Below are 21,717 nucleotides of genomic sequence, written 5' to 3' on the forward strand. Positions count from 1 at the left end.
CCTCCTCCTCCTCCTCCTCTTCTTCTTCTTCTTCTTCTTCTTCTTCTTCTTCAGGGTGCTGTATTGGGGATCGAACCCAGGGGTGTTCCACCACTGAGTTATATCCCCAGCCCTTATTTATTTATTTGTTTGTTTGAGACAGGGTCTCTCTAAGTTGCCCAGGCTGGCTTCAACCTCTGATCCTCCTGCCTTGGCCTCCCAAGTAGCTGGTATTACAATCATGCACCATTATGCCCATCTGATTATTAATATATTTTAGAAATAAAGTATTTTAAAATTGAAATATGTACATTTTTTAAAAATTAATACTATTGCACTCTTAACAGTATCATGTAAACCTAACTTGTATACATTGGGAAACCAAAAATGTTTATGTGACTTGCATTATCGTGATATTTACTTTATTGTGGTGAACCCAACACACAGTATCTCCAAGGTCCAACTGTGCTGTTTTACAAAGGGCCTGTGGAATATACCAGTGAAGTCCTGCAGGTAAGAGGAAATGGGAGCATTTGGAACTGAAGCATTTGGATTAACTGACCCCATGGAAACCAACACAGAGCCAGAGACTCCTAGAGACCAACTATGGGAGGACTAGAATTTACCAACCTCCAAGGTAAGGATGTGGAGCCCTTTACAGTTGACCCTCCTAATCTCTTTACACTGCTTCCTTCTTTCTTCCACTCTATCTGGCAATTATTCTCTGAAAAAGTCACCAACTACTTCTCTGCATCAAGGTTTCTGGAGAATAATTACTGTCTCCAAAGAGGTTTCTGTTCCCAGGAAAATTCTCCATTTTCCAGAAGGGTGATTATTCCCATTGTTGGCATGTTTAGTGAAACAGGGTTTATAAGAACTCAACCAGATTCTGGAGATTAAACTCTATCTCCTGCTGGAAACTGAAAATTGCAGCCACTGGAAGCCTGAGCTAATGTTGCTTGAATAGATTAATAATCAATAGTAAGTTCTATAATGCTTACATTTCCTAAGTTCTCATTATTCCCCTTTCCAAAGCACCCAACCCCTGGCCACCCATGTTATGGCTTGGATGTTAGGTGTCCCCCCAGATCTCCTGTGTTTCTGCAGGAATGTTCAGAGGTGAAATGACTGGATTGTGAGACTTGTAATCTAATCAGTCCTTTCTAGTTTGAATGACTAGATGGTAACTGTAGGCAGATGGGACATTGCTGGAGGAGGTGGGTTAATGGGGGTGATTTCTCTAAAGGATTGTCTTCCCTGTGGCCCCTTCTTCCTTCTCTTTCTGCTTCCTGATCCTCCGTCCTCCACTGGGACCTTCCCCCATGATGTACTGCCTCATCTTGGGCCAGACCAAGGAAGTCGGCCTTCTATGGACTGAGACCTCTGAACCCCTGAGCCCCCAATACACTTTTCCTCTAAGTTGTTCTTGTCAGGTATTTTGGTCACAGCAACACAAAAGTTAACTAAAACATCCATCTCCATATCTCTCTCCTAGTTTTCTCTCATAATGTCCCTGTTCCCAAATCCAGCAGAGAAGACTAGAAACGTATTTATCTATCTCCTGACAACTAAGGCCAGATTCATTGCTATGCAGCCACCTGCAATGCACCCTTTACCAGAGATGAAATGGATGTGTAGGGCCACCTGCTGGAAATTCAAAGCAGCACACTCCTGCTCAGATGCTAACTCATTTACTGACCAGTTGTGTAGGGCAGTGGTCTTGTGACTGATACCCAAGGCACAGGCTTTCTAAGGAGGGCTCAGAGTTTAAAGGGCATCACTTTCCAGCTCTCCAATCCCACGGGGGCTTTCCCCTAGAATTGACAGGCCAGGAAACACACAGGTAGCATAGCAGAGCCCTGCTGTTCCTCCTGATCACAGACTGTCCTGAGAGAGGATGCACAGGCAACACTTACAGAGCCCTCACTCAATGCCAGGCATTGTTATAACTGCTGTGCATTTACCAGCTCATGGAAAACTTCTCAAGTTCTAGACAAAGGCGCAAGTCCAAATTCAACTCTCATTGGAAATGCCTCCTTAATTGAGGTCTGGAGCATATTTGGCATCTTTTTCAGGGTAGGATCTAGAAAGTTCTCCTTTGTAATAATTAACATATTTCCAGAAAAAAAGGGTTCTACATTAAGAATAAAACTTATATTTTCTTAATATTTATTGAGATTCATAATCAACTACTGTTTATCAGATGATGATTAACATTGTAAACGCCCATTTCTGTACCTGCCCCCAAATGTGAAAAGTGTACAAGCTTTGCAAAATTCTTTAGAGAATACTCTTATAAAAAGATTAGCAGACCGCGGAACAACTCCCAGGGTTAAAAAGGGAAGCAGCAGATGCTCAAATCGTGGTGGGTATGCTTGCTTTCTTCATGAATTCCTGGAATTGTGAAACTTAAACTAACAGACTTCTCTTGGGAGTGGTGATAGTGCATGTGTTGCAATCAAGTATCTCAAACTGGAATGTACTTGAATGTGTGGCTTGCAGAATGCTCCTCCTTGGATTCTGCTGGTACAGTGGTGCAAACACAGGTCTCGGTGGAAAACATCAGGTCCAAAGCCTGGGAACTCAGAAAACGCAAGGTAGGTTCCTCAGTTTCGGACTTCAAAGCTGCAATGAAGATCTACACGACCTCTCGCACCCCACAGTCGAAGCACCACGCCCCCGACCAACCCCGGCGAGTGCCAGGAAGCCCAGCTCTACACCACCGCCTGGGGCCAGCGCTCCAGGGCTACCGGCCTTCACGCCATTCGGCCCGGGCAGACTTTATGCCCCGCCCTCACCGCGCGCTAGCGGAGGAGGGGCGGGGCAAGACGAGGCCTGGGATTGGTGGGCGAAGCATGTGGAGGGGCGGGGCGAGACAGCCCGACAAGGACGAGGATTGGTGGGCGGGGCGGTGGAGAGGGGCGGGGCAAGACAGTCCTGGACGAGGCCGGGGATTGGCGGGTGGGGTGGGGCGCGGGCCGCTTGGGGGCGTGGCCTTGGACACGTGGTGCGGAACCGGCGCCTTGGGTGAGCGGGCCTCATTGGCTGGACCTTCCTTCTCTGGTGGGCGATCCGGGCCTCTGGCGACCAGGCGGGAGAGCTCGCGCAGCTGCAGGAGTCGCGCTCCTTGGTGTGGGAACGTCGGGCCCCAGGCCGCAGCCAGTGAAATCCGGCTGTCCCGTGCGCGGTCGGTGGTAGAGGCCCTAGCGGGGCCGCGGATCGGAAGGGGCCTCTTGCGCCGCTTCCCGAGGGGCCAGCCGAGCGTCCGGGCGGGTGAGGGGACCTGCTCGGCCGCGCCCGGGCTCCGGCCTGCGTGGCGACCTGGTGCAGGTGGGGTGGCGGAGAGCAGCGTGCAGCTAGTGCTGCCCTGAGGAGGTCTGTCATGCGCTCTGCCTTCTGCAGACACGCTCAGGGCCTGGCTCGCCCTGGCACTTGAGGCGGAGGATTCCCCTGTGGCGGGGAGACATTCCCTCGCGGGTGTGGGCAGGCCCCTTATTCCATCACCTGTTTCCTCTGTAAAATGAAGTCTATGCCTGGTCCCCGGCACTAATGCCCTTGAGTCCCTGGGCCCTACAGAGGCGGCAACCAGTATGGTTGGCTTCTGGAGAGGCAGCCTGGTTCAGACTCCGGGTAACAAAATCAGGAGAACCTCTCCTGGGACCTGTTCCTGATAGCCTGTGTTGTCTCAAATGTTGGCAGGGAGGAGTGGCAAAAAGTAGTTTCGTGATATGTTTAGGATGAAATTCTAGAATAGGCAAATAGGAGATCCCCACCCGCGGTTTAGTGAGGGTAGTAGTTCTCTGACTACTCTAACCTTCAGGTCTCAGGGGAAAAAGATTGAGACACTCAGAATTAAAAGAATCATTTGTGTGTATCGCTGCCTAGTTCATATCATTTCTCCTTCCCCTCTTACCAGCCTCTATTTAAATGTTGCTCCTCATGAACTTTAGATTTTTAGAGGGGAGGAAGCCTGTCATATATTTGGAGGGATAATATATTGCTTTTGTTCTTTCCAACATACTGCGTTTACCTTAGTAAATGAGTTTCATCAAGTCACATAAAAGTGGTTCCATTTAGTGGGTTTGGTGTTAGTGGAGGTGAAACAGAAGTCAAGTACTGATTGGGAGACCAAAAATCGGAACCTGCCCGACCTGCTCTGCTTTCTGACAGTTAATATAGGGGAGGTGCTTTGAGCAGTCCTTGTGGTTTTACAGGGTAACTGAACAATCGGTATCTGTTTACTCTTGGTGAACAGGCACAGCTTAGACAATTACATCTTTGAGTGCTTTAGAAAGCCATTAGTTAATTGACTAAAAAAAAAAACCAATATTAATGAGATGATTCCACAGTGAGTTTGGAATTTGTGGTATTTAGTGAGCAGAAACTCAAAGGAAAAGCACCCAGTGTAGGCTGAATAGGATTTCATCTCATGTAAATAGGTGGCTTCTCTGTGTGCATTTTTGGTGACAGATGGCTAAAATTTGACTCATTAACACTCATAAAAAATGCCTCAGCAGCATTCACGGACTCTGTTCTACTTGAGACTCTTTCCCATGAATGCCTGAGCTGGGGCATTACGAGTTGGCCCAGAGTATGGAAATATTTCATGCTTTCTTTCTAGTGTCTGTGAGGAAGAAGGGGAAAAGGACTTTGAGAGCTTCGTGGTGTAATCTCCTACCCATACAGAAATCACATCTGCCATACTGTGCAGCTGGAGAAACTTCCTCAGTCTGCTGTGCAGCTGCCACACTTCATGTCACAGTGGATCAAGTCAGTCACCTATTTAGAACAGCTCTAGAGCCCTATACCAAGAATATGTGCTGTTCAACAACAGTGTGTCAGTGTGCAAGCATTTGCCCTGCACCCACTTCAGACCCATAAAGTTGTGGTAGGATCTTGTCACTTTGCTTCACTCAGGACGAATCTGCTCAGACAGCTGATCTCTTTTCTATTTCTGCTTAAGTCTTGAGTTTTTGAAGAAAGAGGAGAAACACTGCTTTGAAAGTCTAGAGACATTTTTATTTTGTCTTCATTCTGATTTTTTAAAGCAGTCCCATGATTTACTTGCCCTGCGTCTGTAAGATAGAGCAGGAGTCAGGGTCTCAGGTGTGAAAGCTGAATGTTAGTAAATGTAAGGGGGGGTGGAATATGTGTGCCAGGAATGGAAGTTTGGTTTTTATTTTTTAATTTAAACTTATGTTTTTAACTGATGCATAAAAACATAAACATTGTACATAATCATGGTGTGCAATGAGGCATTTCGGTGAAGTATGCCTTGTACAATGCTCAAATCCAGGGCAAATATACCTGTCTCCTCAAACACCGATCGTTTTCTTATGGTAAAAATATTATGAAACCTGTTTCATGGGCTGGAGATATGGCTCAGTGGCAGAGCCCTCGCCTAGGATATATGAGGCAGGCACTGGGTTTGATTCTTAGCACCACATCAAAAGAAATCTGTCGCCTAGCTTTCTCCTGTGTAGTGCGTTATCATTACCCACACTTGACCTACTGGACAATGGGGAAGTTTCTTTATCTTGGGTCCTTGTGGAGGTTTCTGAGCTAAGATCATTAGCATTCCTAAAATGAATTTATCTGGTGTGCCTGGGGCTCTCTTGGCTGTGTTCTGGGTTTGTGGCTGTTGAGACAGGATGTGACATTTTTGCTGAGATCTTGAAATGGTCATAGAAAGTGGACAGTTCTCTGTGTGCTTTAAGAATGTGAATTTTTTTTTTTAATGCTGGTAAATTAGTATCACTGGGAAGTGCCTATTTTAATTTTCGTCAGATTGTCTGCAACTCGGGGCCTTTCAGTTACCTGCCACTGGACACATGGTTTTGTGTGGATTTTCCTTCTGAGAAAAGGGAAGGTGAATCTAAACCTCTAACTAGGTCCCAGAGATCATGACTCTGAAGCCAGTGACTTCCTGGAGAGTCCTGATGCAATGAGAGTGTTGTAATGCTGCCCAGGAAGGGGAGGGCAGAGGGCCCTACAGTGCTGATCTGAGAGCTCAGCAAGTGCTTCCAGCCACTTACCTCAGTCCCCACCTACAGGTGGCTGGTGGATTGTTCTCCCTTCCAAGAAGCTTCAAGGTCTGCAGTCTAGTGGAAAGATGTCGGCTCTAACTACCCTGTTCCAGTATATTGATGAAAACCAGGACCGCTACATTAAGGTAAGGGAATATTTCATCCTAGTAAACAATGAAATTTACTTTAATTCTAGAATCTGAGAAACTTTCAGTAAGCCAATATGAGTTACACAATTTAAAGCAAGTATTAAAAATGTTACCTAGCAGAGGCTGAGACAGGAAGATTGTGAGTTCAAAGCCAGCCTCAGCAAAACTGAGGCTGCTAAGCAACTCAGTGAGACCTTGTCTCTAAATAAAACACAAAATAGGGTTGGGGATGTGGCTCAATGGTTGAGTGCCCTGAGTTCAATCCCTGGTATCCCCCCTCAAAAAAAAAAAAAAAAATGTTACCTACTCTTCTCATTACAGCAAAAGTTATACTTTTTGGCATTTGACAAAAGTGTGAATATGTTTCTAGAAATAACAACTAATTTGAGATTTTGTTTAATCTCAATCTGTGATTTCTTATGTTACATATTAAAGAACCAGTAAATATTTAACATGGTCTAAGTTACTCAGTAATATTATATATTAATGTTTATTGATGTTAAGTTGAAGAATTATGCTTTAAAGTTATTCTGATGGACACATTTCAGACAAAATATTTAGAATCCTCCTTCTAAAAATTACACTTTAGAAAACTTGACTATTGCCAGGATGAGAAAAAAGCATTAGATATCAGATAACATGAGATATTATTCATATCTTTCACTTATAATTTTGCTAGATTCAGAAACTAATTTTTGGAGCTCTATATTTAAGTTCACATCACCTTAAATGATTAAAAATACACATCTTGACATTTTGTTGTTCCTCTTTAGTTCTTAGTACAGGGTCAGTACAAACAATTTTCAAAGTCTGAACAAAAGTAACCTGACAGGTCTATCCCCCGTGTCCATCAGCCTGGTCAGAGTGAAGCAGCAAGTCAGTTTCATGTGCCAGAAACCCCCACCCTGCAAGTGCCTTTCTCCCCTAAAGGAGCAACATTTCAGAATCCCTTTCCATTTGCTGTCCACAACAGAAACTTGCAAACTGGGTGGCCATCCAGAGTGTTTCTGCCTGGCCCGAGAAGAGAGGGGAGATCAGAAGGATGATGGAGGCTGCTGCCGCGGATATCCAGCAGCTGGGAGGTTCTGTGGAGCTGGTGGATATTGGGAAACAAAAGGTATGACCTGGCCTTGCAGAACCACAAGCCAGATTCTGCCTAGGGGCTGGCAGGACTCTGCAAGTTCTTGGAGGACCTTTGGCTTCAGACGCTCCACCCAAGAAGTGTGGCCCTGGTGTAGAGCCTGCCTCTGAGAAGGATTGTCACATTGCTCTGGGGCAGAGGCTCAGTCCAGGAAGGAGAACTGCTGACAGTTACTCTAGAATAAGTTCATGTGATGGTCATTCATAGAGCATAGCTGAAATTCTCCCAGAAATCAGCATGCTTTCAAAAGAGGAAGCTTATTCCTGTCACTTTATTCATATCACTTTAAAAATAGTGAAGACCCCACTCACACAGCACCGTGTCCTGAGAGAGATGGGGTTCCACGGGTCAATGGCATTTTAACACAGGATTCCAACAGATGAGAATGCTTTGTTTTCTGTGCAGTTTAAGTGAGCAATCTCACTTTGTGGACCTTGGTCTGCTAGTTTTGGTTTTGGATGTTTTGAGGCCCACGTGATTTGTATTTTCATGCCCTGTATTTTCAGTTTGGAAGACTCCTATATCACAGAGCATGAAAGCTCTAGTTTGTCTCTGTTCTTTTGCCTGATGACCTAAGTGTTAAGATGCAGTCATGGTCCTGGAATTTGGGGTGTGGCCATCAGTGTGCTCCCTTCATCCTGGTGGGCTGTGTGTCACTGATTCATGGCAAGGCCCAAATTAAAATTCAGGCCTCCTGACTCAGGGTCCACTATTGTTCTTTTTTAAGATTTTCTTCTAACAACGAATTCAATGATTGGTTTAAAACATTACAGCTCCCCAACAATTTCCTCCCATTCTTTTAAGAATAAACCAAGTCTCTTGATATTGTTTTTTAATGAGAGCAGTCGTGACTTGCTCCTCCCTTTCTTCCCAAGATATAAAAAAATCTGGGTGGGGTAAATAATTTTTGTAAGAGTTGTTTCACTACAATAAATTGGTTTATTCCATCTAACACTGACTTCACAGGACAGTTCTAAAGAAAAGGCCTCCTATAAATGGCTGTTGGACATTTCAGATCATATTGAACCTATTTCAACAAGGAGTTGAAAGATTTCACCACTGTGGAAAAGTTCTGCAGAGACTTTTGCAGGAGGCGACAGCACACGGGTCTTCCCCTGAGCATGCTCGTGTAGCAGGGTTCCTTGTTTAGAGGCTGATGGCCTGAGGCAGGTGTGCAGGGAGCACCAGCAGATGCAGAAGCAAGCAGGAGTGTTTCCAGCTTACAGAGGGAAGTGAACACCAGGAATTTGGGTCCTCAAGGACTTCAGAACCAGTTTGCCTATGGGCTCCAATAGCTCCTTAGAAAATGCTGGAGTATTTCAATATTTCAGGCTCTGTCAAATAGAAATATATTTAGAGAAAATCTGCTGTCATTTAAAAGATCATTTTCCTGCTCAGGCCAGCTGAGCTCTGGCTGTGATCGCAGAGGCCGTGTGTCCTTTGTGCCCAGGGCAGGGAGTTTAAGGAACAGTTAGTTCTTTGTCCCCACCAATGCACAAACCCAGCCTTTGGTGCAGTCAAGTGAGCAAAGGACATTGAGTCCTCACTCTGCACACTGGTAGCTGCCAGGTTATGAGAATTACTTGGGGTAAATTATTTTACCAGTAGAGTCTACTGAGAAAACAAGTCATGTGTCCTTAGAGGACACCCAGCTACCCGCCTGGTTCTCTGACCGCTTGTGTACATAAAGCTCAGGAGCCCTGGAATTTGGGAGGTGGACAGATCTAAGCCTGTCACCAGCATTGTCCTGATCTGATTGTCATTTTCATTTGCTGTTCATTTTACCTCTTCAGTGTAGAATGTTAGTTTAGCTTCATTATCAATTCAGTTTGTATGTTATGTTTATTAACAGGTATTTCCAGAAATGGTGTTTTCTAATAGCTAGATTAATACATGTGTGTGATATTCTGGCTGGAACAGTCCTTTCCTCCTGTGTGAAGCAAGAGTGTGTGCACTCCTACCCTGACACTTTGTAGCCATCGTGGGGGCTTTCTGTTAGGATATAGGACCTGGTAGAGGAGGAGGAACATGAGCGAGTGGGCCCCATGTACAGTCGTAGGTGGAGACCATGGATATGATACGAAGGGGGAGAAGAACTGACTGGTTTGCCTTCCTGTCCCCATGATTCTTCTCCAACAAAGGGGATTTTGTGACTAATATCCCTGTTCCCCATTCTTACAGGATAGTAGACAATTGATAAGGGCTTTGGGAAAAAGCTCAGAGGACTACTAATCATCACTACTTCATTTAGTAGGGTTTAATATGAATTGTACTGCTTTATATCTTGATTTGTTGCCCATTCTGTGCATAATAGTAGTCTGCATACAGAATTTTAAAAATGTGTCTTTTGATTCAAGATTATAATTATTTTTAACCATTATTTTCAGAAAATAATGAAAGTGACATCCTGAATTCAACCTTCATGATACTTTATTATATAAAGTTTTTTTTAAAACTAGTCTTTAAAATTTTAACAAACTAGTTGGTAAATGTATTCACTTATACATTTATACTTAAAGGTATTCACTCTGGATTTCAGGGAAGGAAATTCTTGCTAATTAATGACTGTGTTGAACATTATGGTCTTAAACTGTGCGGTAGAAGTTGATTATAAGAACAGATAAGAAAGCCCACGTTTATTTTCATCTTTGATGTGAGTTCTGAGCTTATTGACAGGACTGCCCTTGATTGCTTCCTCTGACTCAGCTCCCTGATGGCTCGGAGATACCACTTCCTCCCATTCTGCTCGGCAAACTGGGCTCTGACCCCCAGAAGAAAACAGTATGTGTTTATGGGCATTTGGACGTGCAGCCCGCATCCTTGGAGGACGGCTGGGACAGCGAGCCCTTCACCTTGACAGAGCGGGACGGTGAGGGACAGTGCTTCCAGAGCTCACTGGCCTCCAGAGGAACAGTGCTTTTAGTGCTGGGAGGAGCATTTCTGTTATTTGAGTTTTGGAAAGTTGCTGATGGTCACTTGTTTTTTCCGCTGTGCAGTACAGCGTGTTTTTCACGTCAGCGGGAGGTTGGGTTCCGGGAGTCGCGCAGTGTGCCGTAGTGTCTGGAGGTCCCGAGAGCCTCCCTCGCTCTGGAAGTGTGCTGTCCATGGCGTGGGTCTTCTGAGCTTCCCTTGCTACTGCTGCTCTTTCCACAGCAAGGTTCTGAGCTGAGGCTGTGTGGCCTCCAGAGCTGTAACCTCGGGCCTTGCCCTGCTGAGCTGGTCCCCTGCCTGCCCTGTGCATATAACAAGCATGTTAGACACTGGGAGCCCCGAGCTTGGCCTCTTCTTGCATCCCCCTTGGCGAGAGGGTTCTCTGCTTTCCCTTCTGAACTTTCCCTCACCTCGCCACAGGGCACTCCCTGGCCAGCTAAGGCAGTCCTGTTTGCACCTTGGCCCCCAGGGCAGAGCTCAGACCCTCTTGTCTAACTGAATGCAGAATCTGCCTTCAGGCCTCTCCTGGCTTGCTGTGGACCGCCTGTGACAGTGCAAAACTGAAAAATTGTTTAAAGCAGCATCTTTTATGACACTCAGTCCCGTCCCGTCCCGTCCCGTCCCCACCACAGTGTGATTGCTGAGGTACCAGGTTGTAGAGTTAGTCCTCTCTGTGCACTCGGCTCCTCCCTGGTGTCAGACCCACATGTCTGACATGAGGCTCCCTCACCATGTGAACCCACCTGCCCGGGAACAGGCTTTCTTGTCTTTGCTCTTCAAGCACTTGACTGCGTCCCATCACATACACCAGAAGAAGGGTCATTCTGTCCCCACCCTGCCTACCCTTCCCTCGGCCCTTCCTGGGCCACTGCTGCTCCCACGCTGAGGACCCCCCCAGTGCTGGCTGGCATTGCTAGGCCCTGCCCACCTCCAGGCCTTGGCTGCTTCACGACCCTTACATATTCCCCCCACATGACCCCAGCATGCTACTCCTTACCTGACACCAAGCAGAAGAGTCAGCTGACTGCAGATTCCCTCCCATCACCTGCCAACCTGCCTCCCCTTCCCTGCTCCTCCTCCCTCCTGTGCCCAGCCATGAGGAGCCATGTGCAGGCCCCAGAACCCAGCTCTGCACCGTGAACAGAATGCTCAGGCCACCGTGAGCACCTGCTTGTACTCCAGCACTGCTCACTACTGCCAAGTCCTCTGTGAGGCCACAATCTGAGAACCCAACAAGTGGACATCCACACCTACCCTCCACAGACTAGTGTAGCTCCTCATACCTCAAAGAAGCTTCATTACAAACATCCAACCAGTGCACCTCCTCCTCGTCAGGAGCCCTGAGCATGGGGAGCAGGAGTGTTATCATTCACCTATGATCCAGCACAGCCCTGGCCACTGTAGTTATTTGGTGTTTGTCACAGAAACAAGCTCTTTTTATTTATTTTTTTTAAGGAGAGCTTCTATTTAAGTTTTTGTGAAAAGCTGTGTTTTGTAATAAAAGGAACTTCCCAAGGTAACGATGGCTTTAAGCTTCATGCTGCTTTGGGGTAGGTCATTCTGAAACTGCCAGACCTTTAAAACCGTCTAAGGATGAGGAAGTGGGAGAACCAGCAAGGACAGACAGTAGAACTCGGACATGGCTGAGCCTGGCTGAGCCTGGCCAAGCCTGAACCCATGAGCTGGGACCCTGGGACTGTGGAGGCCAACCTTGGGTCATGTGGCAGAGGGCGGAGGCGGGTTTTGAGTGATCTGAGATTTGGTGTGTGTTTTGCTTTGTTTTATGATATTGGGGCTCAAACCCAGGGCCTTGCTCTTGGTTGGTGAGGGCCCGACCCCTAGATACCCACTCCTCTAGCCCCGAGTTGCCTTTGGTGGTGGTCATCTTCGCAGCCCAGACCCCAGTGTAAGTGGTCCTAAAGCAAGTGCAGAGAGGGGAACAACAGGACCAAGGACACAGACTGGAGGTGTGTCATGTCCTGTAGTTTTCAAAGTGGTAACTAAAGGAAGAAAGAGAGAAATGGAGAAGTGAGTAATAAAAATGCAAGGTCTATTCTGTATCAAAACAGGTGTCCAACTTAGGGTGAGCTTTGGGATTGAGCTTTGGGGTGCTTTTATGATGATGGCATATGTGGTTCCTAAGTGTGACCAGGCCTCCTACCTGTAGAAGTCCACCAGCCACCTTGGGAGGCAGCGTTGAAAGAGCTCATCACCTCCTGGGTGTTTCCTGGAATCGCCCTGACCCAGCAGTGTTGGCTGGCTCCTGGGGCTTCTGATGTGAAGAGAAAGTCTTCCCTGACAGTGTGTGTATGTGTGTGTGTGTGTGTGTGTGTGTGTGTGTGTTGCTCACTGGAGATGAGCTCCTTCCCAGCTTATCGTGGTTGTAACTGATTTACTGATTGCTGTTCTAGGCAAGTTGTATGGGAGAGGTTCCACTGATGATAAGGGGCCCGTGGCCGGCTGGATGAATGCCCTAGAAGCCTATCAGAAGACCGGTCAGGTATGCCTCCAGCTCTGCCCCCGTCGCATTCCACCCACTCACCAGGTTCCACCTGAGCAATACTCTGAGATCACTGGGCAACCTTAATCAGCACAGGTGATCCAGATTTAAGATCATAGCTGTTTTCAACTTAGAAACATGAGAAGTTTAATTGTTTCACAGATACTCAAAGGTCATACTATTGACTACTTAGCAAAGTCAGCAGGATTCAGCCAACACGTGGAATGTGAATTTTCTTTCTTTCTTTATGAGGCTAGGGATCAAACCTAGGGCCTCATTCTTTCTGGGCAAGTGCTCTACAGTCAAATTGCACCCCCAGCCCAAAATGTGAAATTTCAGGCATTGATTGTACCCATGACACTTGCCAGAATGCAGCAAGCTTTGGGATGTGGGACAGATTCCTCCTCAGCTCCCCCCTCCCCCGTTTATATTCTCTTAAAAATAAGTTGTTTTAAAAAAGAACTTCATCAGCTGTGAAATATGTGCTCGTTATTCAAAGTTGGTAAATTAGAGAAAAAAATTGCTAAAAATCCCAAACCTCAAAATACTCATTTAGTATTTTGTTTCTTACTAAACTCACTATTGGTCTTTACTCTAGTTGTGATCACATTGTATGGATAGTTTTCGAATCTGGCCTTTATCATGATAAAATAAGAATAAGATAAGCATTTTTGTCAAAGTATGGACTGTTAGCTATGAAAAGGGTCTCAGGCCCTCTGGTCTGGCAAGTGGTTTTGCATAGGAGGGAGCCAACCCACAGAACCACCTGCCTGGCACAGGCGCCCTTTGCACTGGGCATGGGAGCCAGGAAGCCTCACCCCTCCAGTGCCGCCTGGAGCCTTGGCCTTGCGGTGGAGATGCCTTGGGGTCTAGGAAGTCCAAAGTGAGGGACAGTTATGTATAGTGGAGAACCTCCTAACAGCTCTATCACCCCTATTCTACATACCCAGGTACCAGGAAAGGTCTCACTTGAGGGTAGAAGAGGAGGAGGAGAGCAGGAGGGGACGCACGTCTGTGGACAGCACTGGGGGTGGAGGGCAAAGTACATATGGTGAACTGTGCTGCTGCCGGGCAGATTTGAACCCGGTCTCAGTAGACCTGAGTCTGCATTTGGGGCTGCTGTTCTGTGCCCTGTTGGTCTCTCGGGTTTCCCTCTTTCTCACCTGCAGCTTCCTTTTCTCATCTGGGGAGGGGACCACCTGCCTCACCCTGTAGAGCTGGGAGAGCACCTGGAAGATGTCTAGTGTGGCTGGTGGTGCCAGGGCTCGCAGTGAGGGAGAGCCTACTTGCAGGTCCTTGCGTTGGCAGAGGCTCTCTGTGCAACACTGAGGACTCTGGTGCTCAGGTGTGGATGTTCTTTGTCCCTCTGTCATAGAGGGAGCAGCTTGGGCTGTCCTGAACACTCCGCATTTGCTTTCACTGGGCGTCCACAGACGTCCCATTAGGGCTTACCCAGGCATGAGGCAAGGGCCTTCCCTTCCCTGCCCTGGTGCCCTGCAGACTACTGTCTGCCTGTGGCTATCCCAGGAGGTTGGGTATTTGAAATTTCAGTGGAAAGCAGAGAAGCCAACTCCCTCCTCCTGCCTTCTGTCACAGGACATCCCTGTCAACGTGCGGTTCTGTCTCGAAGGAATGGAGGAGTCCGGCTCTGAAGGCCTGGATGAGCTGATTTTTGCCCAGAAAGACAAGTTCTTTAAAGATGTGGACTACATCTGCATTTCCGACAACTATTGGCTGGGGAAGAAGAAGCCCTGCCTCACATATGGCCTCAGGGGCATTTGCTACTTTTTCATTGAGGTATGTGCCAAGTTCTGCAGCTCCTCCCTAGCCCTGAGTTTCCTTGTCTTCCTACCCTAAAGCAGGCACGTGCCAAGAGGCAGTCATACAAGAAGGAGAAGCTCCAAGCTTGGGTGGTGCCCACTTCCCAGGCTCCACAAGTCATTGTGGAGCCCAGGCACAGATGATGGGACTTCCCATGCTCAGAGATCATTTCAGAGAAACATCCAGCCAGAGCAGTGTTGTTCCTATGTTGCCTTGGAGAAGTGGGAAGAGAGGCCATGCTGGCCCATCTAGGAGGGCCAGTGTGCAGAGCACTGAGAACACCTCCTTTTGGAAGTGGAGAGCGTTTCTGAGGGCTTGAGCCTGAAGCCCTCAGCCCGCACTGAGTTACTGTGGGGGATCGAGACCCTTCCTAGAGGAAGAGAAGCTGACGCCTGAGCGAGTGTGGGGAGCCAGGTGGGCTCTGCCCTCACTGGCAACCAAGTAAGGGTGGCACTCCCCCCGACCCCCCCGACCCCGCACAGACTCTGGTGATGGAAGTAGACCCCATCACCCAGTCAGGGCAGAAATCGTGGCCGTGGCTACACTGAGCCCTCACCCTGGGCATCACAGCCTTCCACACATCACAGGTGACCTGGTGCTGGGAGTGAGTTCCCCTTCACATGGGGGCCTTGCCTTACCTAGTTAGAAGACTGGTCAGTGGTGGGGTGGATCTGAACCCAGGTCCTCAGGCTTTCCAGGTCCATCATTCATCTTGGGTATTTCCCACTTGGGAGATGATCCTTGTGAATGATGGGGCCTGTCCTTCCCCTGGAGGAGGCTCCGTGTCCTTCAGGGTAAGAAGGGAGAGCTTGCCCTGCAGCGTGCTCTCACCTGTGGCCAGTATTCCCAGCATAGCTGTGGCAGACATACCTGGGGCACCTGAGGCCGGCATTCCCACTTTTTGTGGCAGATGTTCTCTGGAGATGAGTGCCTTCCCAGCTCGTCATGGTCATAACTGACTTACTGACTGCTGTTCTAACCTATAGTTACCCAGGGCCTATAGTCAGCATATCCAGGATCATTTTTTCTTGTCTGAGTTTCCTAATTGGAGGAATACCTTGCTTTGCTCCTTGAGGGAACACGTTTTGGTTTGGGAAATTGTCAAGTCTTATAAATGTTCTTTGTTCGATGTGCTGTTACATGATACAAATAAGCTTCCACTAAGCAACCAGATAAAGTGGCCTTTGTTTTCATCCAGGTGGAATGCAGTGACAAAGACCTCCATTCTGGGGTGTACGGTGGCTCGGTGTACGAGGCCATGACGGATCTCATTGCACTGATGGGTGAGTGTGCACTGGCTCACCCTCGGTCGATGCTTGCTGCGTTGGGAGGCTGGCAGGGCTGCTGCTTCCAGGCTCTGCATTTAGTGCACCTCAGCATTCTTCATGAACCAGGTGGTCGGTTGTGATGAATTCCTTCCCTCCTTCTGTCCACTGTTTTCTTTAAAAGGTCCCTGTGCTCCATTTCTGACGCTGTCCTCCTCTGCTCTGCCTGGGACTGTCCTGTGCGTTGTCTCCACCTGTTGAGACCCTGCCCTACCCCGCACACCCCACTGGGACACCCCAGTTCCTGCCCAACCTACCCGTAGGAGCACAAGATGCCATCCCTCCTCTGACAGCAGACTACTCTCCTGGAGATGACTACTCTCCTGGGAGCATGGGCTTTTACTCTCCTGGGAGCATGGGCTTTGGTCACTTGCCGTAGCTGCCTACACCTAGGTTCCCATCATGGTCCCCGCTTGAGGCTAAGCAGAGCTCTTATCTCCCATGTGATTCTGTAAGCTCTCCCTTCCTACCTGACGGACAGAGGTGCCTCAGGTGAGGTGATGTCCTTCCCAGAGTTGGAGTCTGCTCAGTCCCACTCCCAGTTTCTTCTCCTGGACTCCAGAGCAGCTTGTTTCTTGTGGGATGTCCCTTAAAAGTGAAAAGCTGGGTGGTGTGGCCCTTTTAGAGTAAGCTGCTTGGAGCCAGCTGGTCTGGTTGGTATCGTGGTGTGACTGAGGGCAGTTACCTCCCCCTGCTCCTCAGTCTTTGTCTAAAAACAGGAGTTGTGATAACTGACTGACTGACTTACTGCCATAAGCACCTGGAGAGGTAGCGGCTCAGGGACATCACCACCAGGGCTGTCCGTGCTGTTCCTGGCCTGTTCTGTCTTGGGCCCCGGAAGCTGAGCTGTGGTCTCTGTGTTGCCTGACTTTCTGGAGTTAGCACTGCTGAGAACTGCTGAGCCTTTTAACCCTCTGCTTCTTCCCCCAGGCTCTCTGGTTGACAACAAGGGGAAAATCCTCATCCCTGGTATCAATGAGGCCGTGGCCCCCGTGACAAGAGAGGAGCATGAGCTCTATGACCACATCGACTTCGACCTGGAGGAGTTTGCCAAGGATGTGGGGGTTGAGACCCTCCTACATGACTTCAAGGTGCCCTGGGGCCCTGCCCTGCGCCAGCTGCCAGGGCTCCAGTGGGCCCCGCCTGGGGAGGGGCACATGCACACGTGTCGGGTGGCAAACCTAGAAAGGAGGGCACGCCAGGCTGGGCACACTTAGGGCCTTTTCGTGTCAGAATCTACTTTGACTCTGGAAGAACTGGAGGCAGGGTGCGGGGGGAACAGTGCCATCTCCTGCTGGCAGGTGGCTCCGCTTTCTCTGGGATCTCTGGGATTTGTAATGTGATCTCTTTACAGTGGGCCCAAAGGTTAGTTAAGGCGCCCTACAGGGCCAAGTTCAAAGGCAGGAGCTGTCCACACCTTGTTGACTTAGCTGGGGGTGGAAATTGTGCTGTGACTTTACTCTTGGTTTGTTTGAGTAAAGTTGGTTTATGAGGTGTGGATGTCAGTTCAGCAGTTTCCGTGAAGCTGACTTTAACTGAGTTCAGCAACAGGCCCGGCTCTCTAGGGTGGGGATGGGAGCAGGCAGAGCAGGCTTGGCCCTTGAGTTTCATCTTTCCCTGAGAAAAGTGAGCACAGAACTCCAGAAGAACATGCGTGGGACCGAGCAGGGCCAACCCTGTGGGCTTGCCCAAGGCTCGGGTCGTGGACAGATCTGAAAGAGGCCTCATCAGGGTCCTGCAGTAGCACTGCTCGCCAGCAGGGACAGGCTGGTGGGGACAGCAGAGAGGCAGAGATGTGGCAGCTGTTTGGGGGCTGAAGGGTCAAGCACCTGCCCCCAAGTGTCACAGTCAGCTCCTGAGGCTGTTAAGGCCAGCGAGCTTCCCCTGGGGTGAGGGGCAGTAGTTCCAGAGCCTGCAGCAGCTCTAACCAGTCCTGCCAACTGCTAGATGGCATCTGTCTCCTCAGTGATCAAGCAAACATCTGTCATGATTTTGCAGAAAGACATCCTCATGCACCGTTGGCGTTACCCGTCCCTCTCCCTCCATGGCATTGAAGGCGCCTTCTCCGGGTCGGGGGCCAAGACCGTGATTCCTAGGAAGGTGGTCGGCAAGTTCTCCATCAGGCTTGTGCCAAACATGACTCCTGAAGTGGTCAGCGAGCAGGTCCGTAGGAGAGTGGCGTGCGGGTGGGCGAGAGCTATGTCCTCAGGATGTGGGGAACAAGGGACTTCACTGGGGCAAAAGCCTAGACCCTGAACACCCTACCTCTTGGCTCTTGCCTAATCAGTAGTCATAGAATAAGCAGTTCAGAAACTTCCCCTCAATGAAGGCCACATGAACAGGCATCCCAAGAAAGTGACCTTCATCACTGCTAGGGCAGCCAGACCTGATCTCTGACCTCACCCCAAGGCTTCAGGTCAACTGAGGTCCAGATCTGGTAACTGGGTCCACCTGGTTCAGAGAGCAGTCACCCCCTCCTCCAGGGAGGTTCCTCGGAAAGATGGAATCAAAGTCCTTGCTGCTGGGAAGAGGAGACTGGCCCACTTGCCATGTGTGGGAACTGAGGTTTGGGCCATATACTGGGTATCTCCTAGATCCATTTTCCACCTAGATGAAATTTAGCTCATGACCATTTTTATAAAGCATATTAGTCTGCTAGAACTGCCATAACTAAAGCTGACAGACTGGGTGGGTTAGGTGGCAGAAATGTATTACTCCTATTTTTGGAGGCTGAAAAGTCCAAGATGAAGCTTCCAGCAGATGGTGTCTGGCGAGGGCCACTCCTGGCTTGCAGGTAGTACCTTCTCTGTGTGCACATAGTGAACAGTGAGCGAGGCTGTAAGGGCACTTATCCTGTCTAACCAGGGCCCCAGCCTATGACTCATTGAACCTTAATTACTTGTACAAAGGTCTTATCTCAAAGTATAGTCATAATGGTGTTTAGAGTGTCCACAGGCATTGGAGAGATACAAACAACCTTTTCTTAACATAAAGCAAGTCAGAAAACATGGTTTTTCAACTTAATGTAAACATTATCATCACTTGGAACTCCTGTGTAAAGGGTAAATGCTTGAAATTTAAACATTGCCTTTACCTTCAGATAACTGAATTTTATTTCTAGATTAAGTCTAATTTCCTGCTCTTGTGGTTATGTGGATCAGTATTCAACAGCAGAAAATGAGACTCTATAGACTCATTATAGAATGTTATAGAGCTGGGGCTGGGGTTGTGGCTCAGCAGTAGAGCGCTTACCTGGCATGTGTGAGGCTCTGGGTTCGACCCTCAGCACCAAATAAAAACAAACAAATAAATCAAGGTATTTTAAAAAACAGAATGTTGTAGAGCTGTTGTAGCAGACTTGTTGTAGATGACTGATTGTAGCCCAAGTAAATCACTAACGTTCCATCACATGCCACGCTTTTTAAAGAGCATGTGTCTCTCCTGTTTGTGGTTTAGGTTACAAGTTACTTGACTAAGAAGTTTGCTGAGCTACACAGCCCCAACAAGTTCAAGGTGTACATGGGCCACGGTGGGAAGCCCTGGGTCTCTGACTTCAACCACCCTCACTACATGGCGGGGAGAAGAGCCCTGAAAACAGGTGGATTCCAGCTCCTTGGGGACGGATGCCGGGGATCATGTATCTAAGCGTGTCTGAGGGCCTTGCCGTATCATATTGGATGCATGACTGTTTTGTCTGTGGTGCTCTCGGGAAGGGCATGGGGTGACTTCCTCAGGCCAGGCAGCCATCCCCAGCATCTGTCAGTATCGCTGCCTCCGTGATGGGTCTCTAGCTCGAGGCTCTGAGTTCACTATTTCTCTCATTCCGTTTCTTCTAGTTTTTGGTGTTGAACCAGATTTGACCAGGGAAGGTGGCAGTATTCCTGTGACCTTGACATTTCAGGAGGCCACAGGCAAGAATGTCATGCTGTTGCCAGTGGGCTCAGCCGATGACGGTGCCCACTCCCAGAATGAGAAGCTCAACAGGTGAGCCTCCAGGGCGGGGGCCTGAAGCGGTGGGTGCCTGGAGGAGCTTCCCTCCAGCCTCTCTCCTCCCTGCCTTCCCACCTCCCAGCTGCTACTGCTAAGAAAGGCCGGCAGGCGGCGTGATTCTGTGACCATCCCTGCATTTGTGTCTGTATTTGATGGGAGGCAGGACAAGGCGTGGTGATGGCAGTGTGTGAACCGTTCAGCCAGTGTTCTCCTACCACTCGTAAACCCCTCTCTACTGTTCCTTTTTGAAAAATTCCTTGTCACTGCTCACTGCTTGAGGCCCTTGTACACGTTCTGACTTAGGCAGACATGACAGGGCTTCCTCTAACCCACTGGATGAAGCGAGCCTCTGGGTAGTGGCAGGAAGGAGAGACCCAGGCAGGCAGGGTCTGTGAGCAGGGCAGGGGGAAGTTCCTGGCGGGAGCTGCTGAGGACTGGCAGCAGGAACTCATCCCGGGGAATTAGGGTAGCCTGGACTAGCAGAGTGCAGCCCTACAGGAGGGCCTGGGGCAGACAGGCCTGGTTCCTGGGATTCTAGCTGGGCCTGTTCCCTAGATCAGAGCCTTGGGTGTGACCTCCTGCATTCTTAGACCAGGACCAGTATTGGTTCTTGGCAGTGGGGTAGTAAAGATAAGCAGGACTTCCAGCCGAAGTCAGGGGCAGAGGGTGCACCTGTGCCTTGGGAGGAGTCTCAGCAGGCCGGGGGGCTGTACTCTGTGACTCCCGCTGACGTGATGTTGTGTTCTTCCTCCCAGACATAACTACATAGAAGGGACCAAGGTGCTGGCCGCATACCTGTACGAGGTGTCTCAGCTAAAGGACTGACAGCCTGGTTTTCTCTGGACTGCCATTCGGAGCAGAAGGAATCCTGCCCTCTGCCCTGTCCTCTTCCTCTTCTGACTCGCCCAGGAAGTGGAAGTTCCCCTCCCTTTTCCTCTTACAGGTCACTCACAGACTGCCAAGAATGGACACAGGTGCATCCAGCTGTCGGAGGGTGGAGTTAGCTGTGCTGGCAGTTGGAAATGCTTAGTCGTGGGGCTTATCAGGGACAGCTGAGTGACCCCCAGGGTAGGTTCTCAGAGGTGGCCATTGTGACTCAGCCTCCAGAAGGCAGCCAAGGTCCAAAAGCACAAGTTCCTCAGGAGGCACCTGCCGTCGAATTAGGGTGGACAGGGCTTGCCCTTCCCTTCTCTGCCCGCCGCCTCCCTGCTGCCAGGCGTGCACAGCTGGGACACCCAGAAAGGAAATGGGAGAGTCCGAGGCTTCCTACACCATGATGGTCCCTCTGAGACCCTCACAATTGTGTGTTTCTGTCCTTTCTTGAGACCTTGACCGTCTGTCTCCCCACTCTGTCACGGTCCCTTGGAACCCAGCCTGCAAGTGCTAGTGACAGCACCAGTGCCTCTCCGTCCACTCTGCTCAATAAAGTGAAAACAGAGCCTCTGAAGGAATTGCTGTGCCTGGCTTAGGCCTGGAGCACGCGTGTGCTGGTGGGTGCCCTCAGGTGTGCTTGTGGGATACCACCGTGTGTGCTGGTGGGTATTCCCAGGTGTGCTGGTGAGTGCCCTCAGGTGTGCTGGTGGGGTACCATTGCGTGTGCTGGTGGGTGTTCAGAGGTGTGCTGGTGGGTGCCCTCAGGTGTGCTTGTGGGATACCACTGTGTGCGCTGGTGAGTGTTCCCAGGTGTGCTGGTGAGGTACTGTTGTGTGTGCTGGTGAGTGTTCCCAGGTATGCTGGTGGGGTACCGTTGCATGTGCTGGTGGGTGCCCTCCGGTGTGCTGGTGGGGTACCATTGCATGTGGGTGCCCTCAGGTGTGCTGGTGGGTACCATTGCATGTGCTGGTGAGTGTTCCCA

At 49.3% G+C, this 21,717-nt stretch overlaps 1 protein-coding gene across 5 annotated transcripts; it reads left to right on the forward strand.

Annotated features, from left to right (window-relative positions):
- Positions 1-3,003: 3,003 nt before the first annotated feature.
- Cndp2 (carnosine dipeptidase 2) lies at positions 3,004-21,309 on the forward strand. Of its 5 annotated transcripts, none has more exons than XM_015499583.2 (12): positions 3,004-3,109; positions 6,033-6,151; positions 7,128-7,271; positions 10,002-10,164; positions 12,638-12,726; positions 14,323-14,523; positions 15,746-15,830; positions 16,803-16,963; positions 17,871-18,035; positions 19,329-19,470; positions 19,709-19,856; positions 20,618-21,309. In XM_015499583.2, the coding sequence occupies exons 2-12, from the start codon at positions 6,092-6,094 to the stop codon at positions 20,685-20,687; spliced, it is 1,428 nt and encodes a 475-aa protein (XP_015355069.1). In that variant the 5' UTR covers positions 3,004-3,109; positions 6,033-6,091; the 3' UTR covers positions 20,688-21,309. The 5 variants fall into 5 exon arrangements, with proteins under 5 accessions (XP_015355069.1, XP_015355067.1, XP_048662613.1 ...); XM_015499581.2 differs by having other exon boundaries at positions 3,018-3,166; XM_048806656.1 differs by having other exon boundaries at positions 3,041-3,173.
- The last annotated feature ends 408 nt before the right edge of the window (positions 21,310-21,717 follow it).

The sequence above is a fragment of the Marmota marmota genome, unplaced genomic scaffold (assembly GCF_001458135.2).
Source record: "Marmota marmota marmota unplaced genomic scaffold, marMar, whole genome shotgun sequence".
Lineage (NCBI taxonomy): Eukaryota > Metazoa > Chordata > Mammalia > Rodentia > Sciuridae > Marmota > Marmota marmota.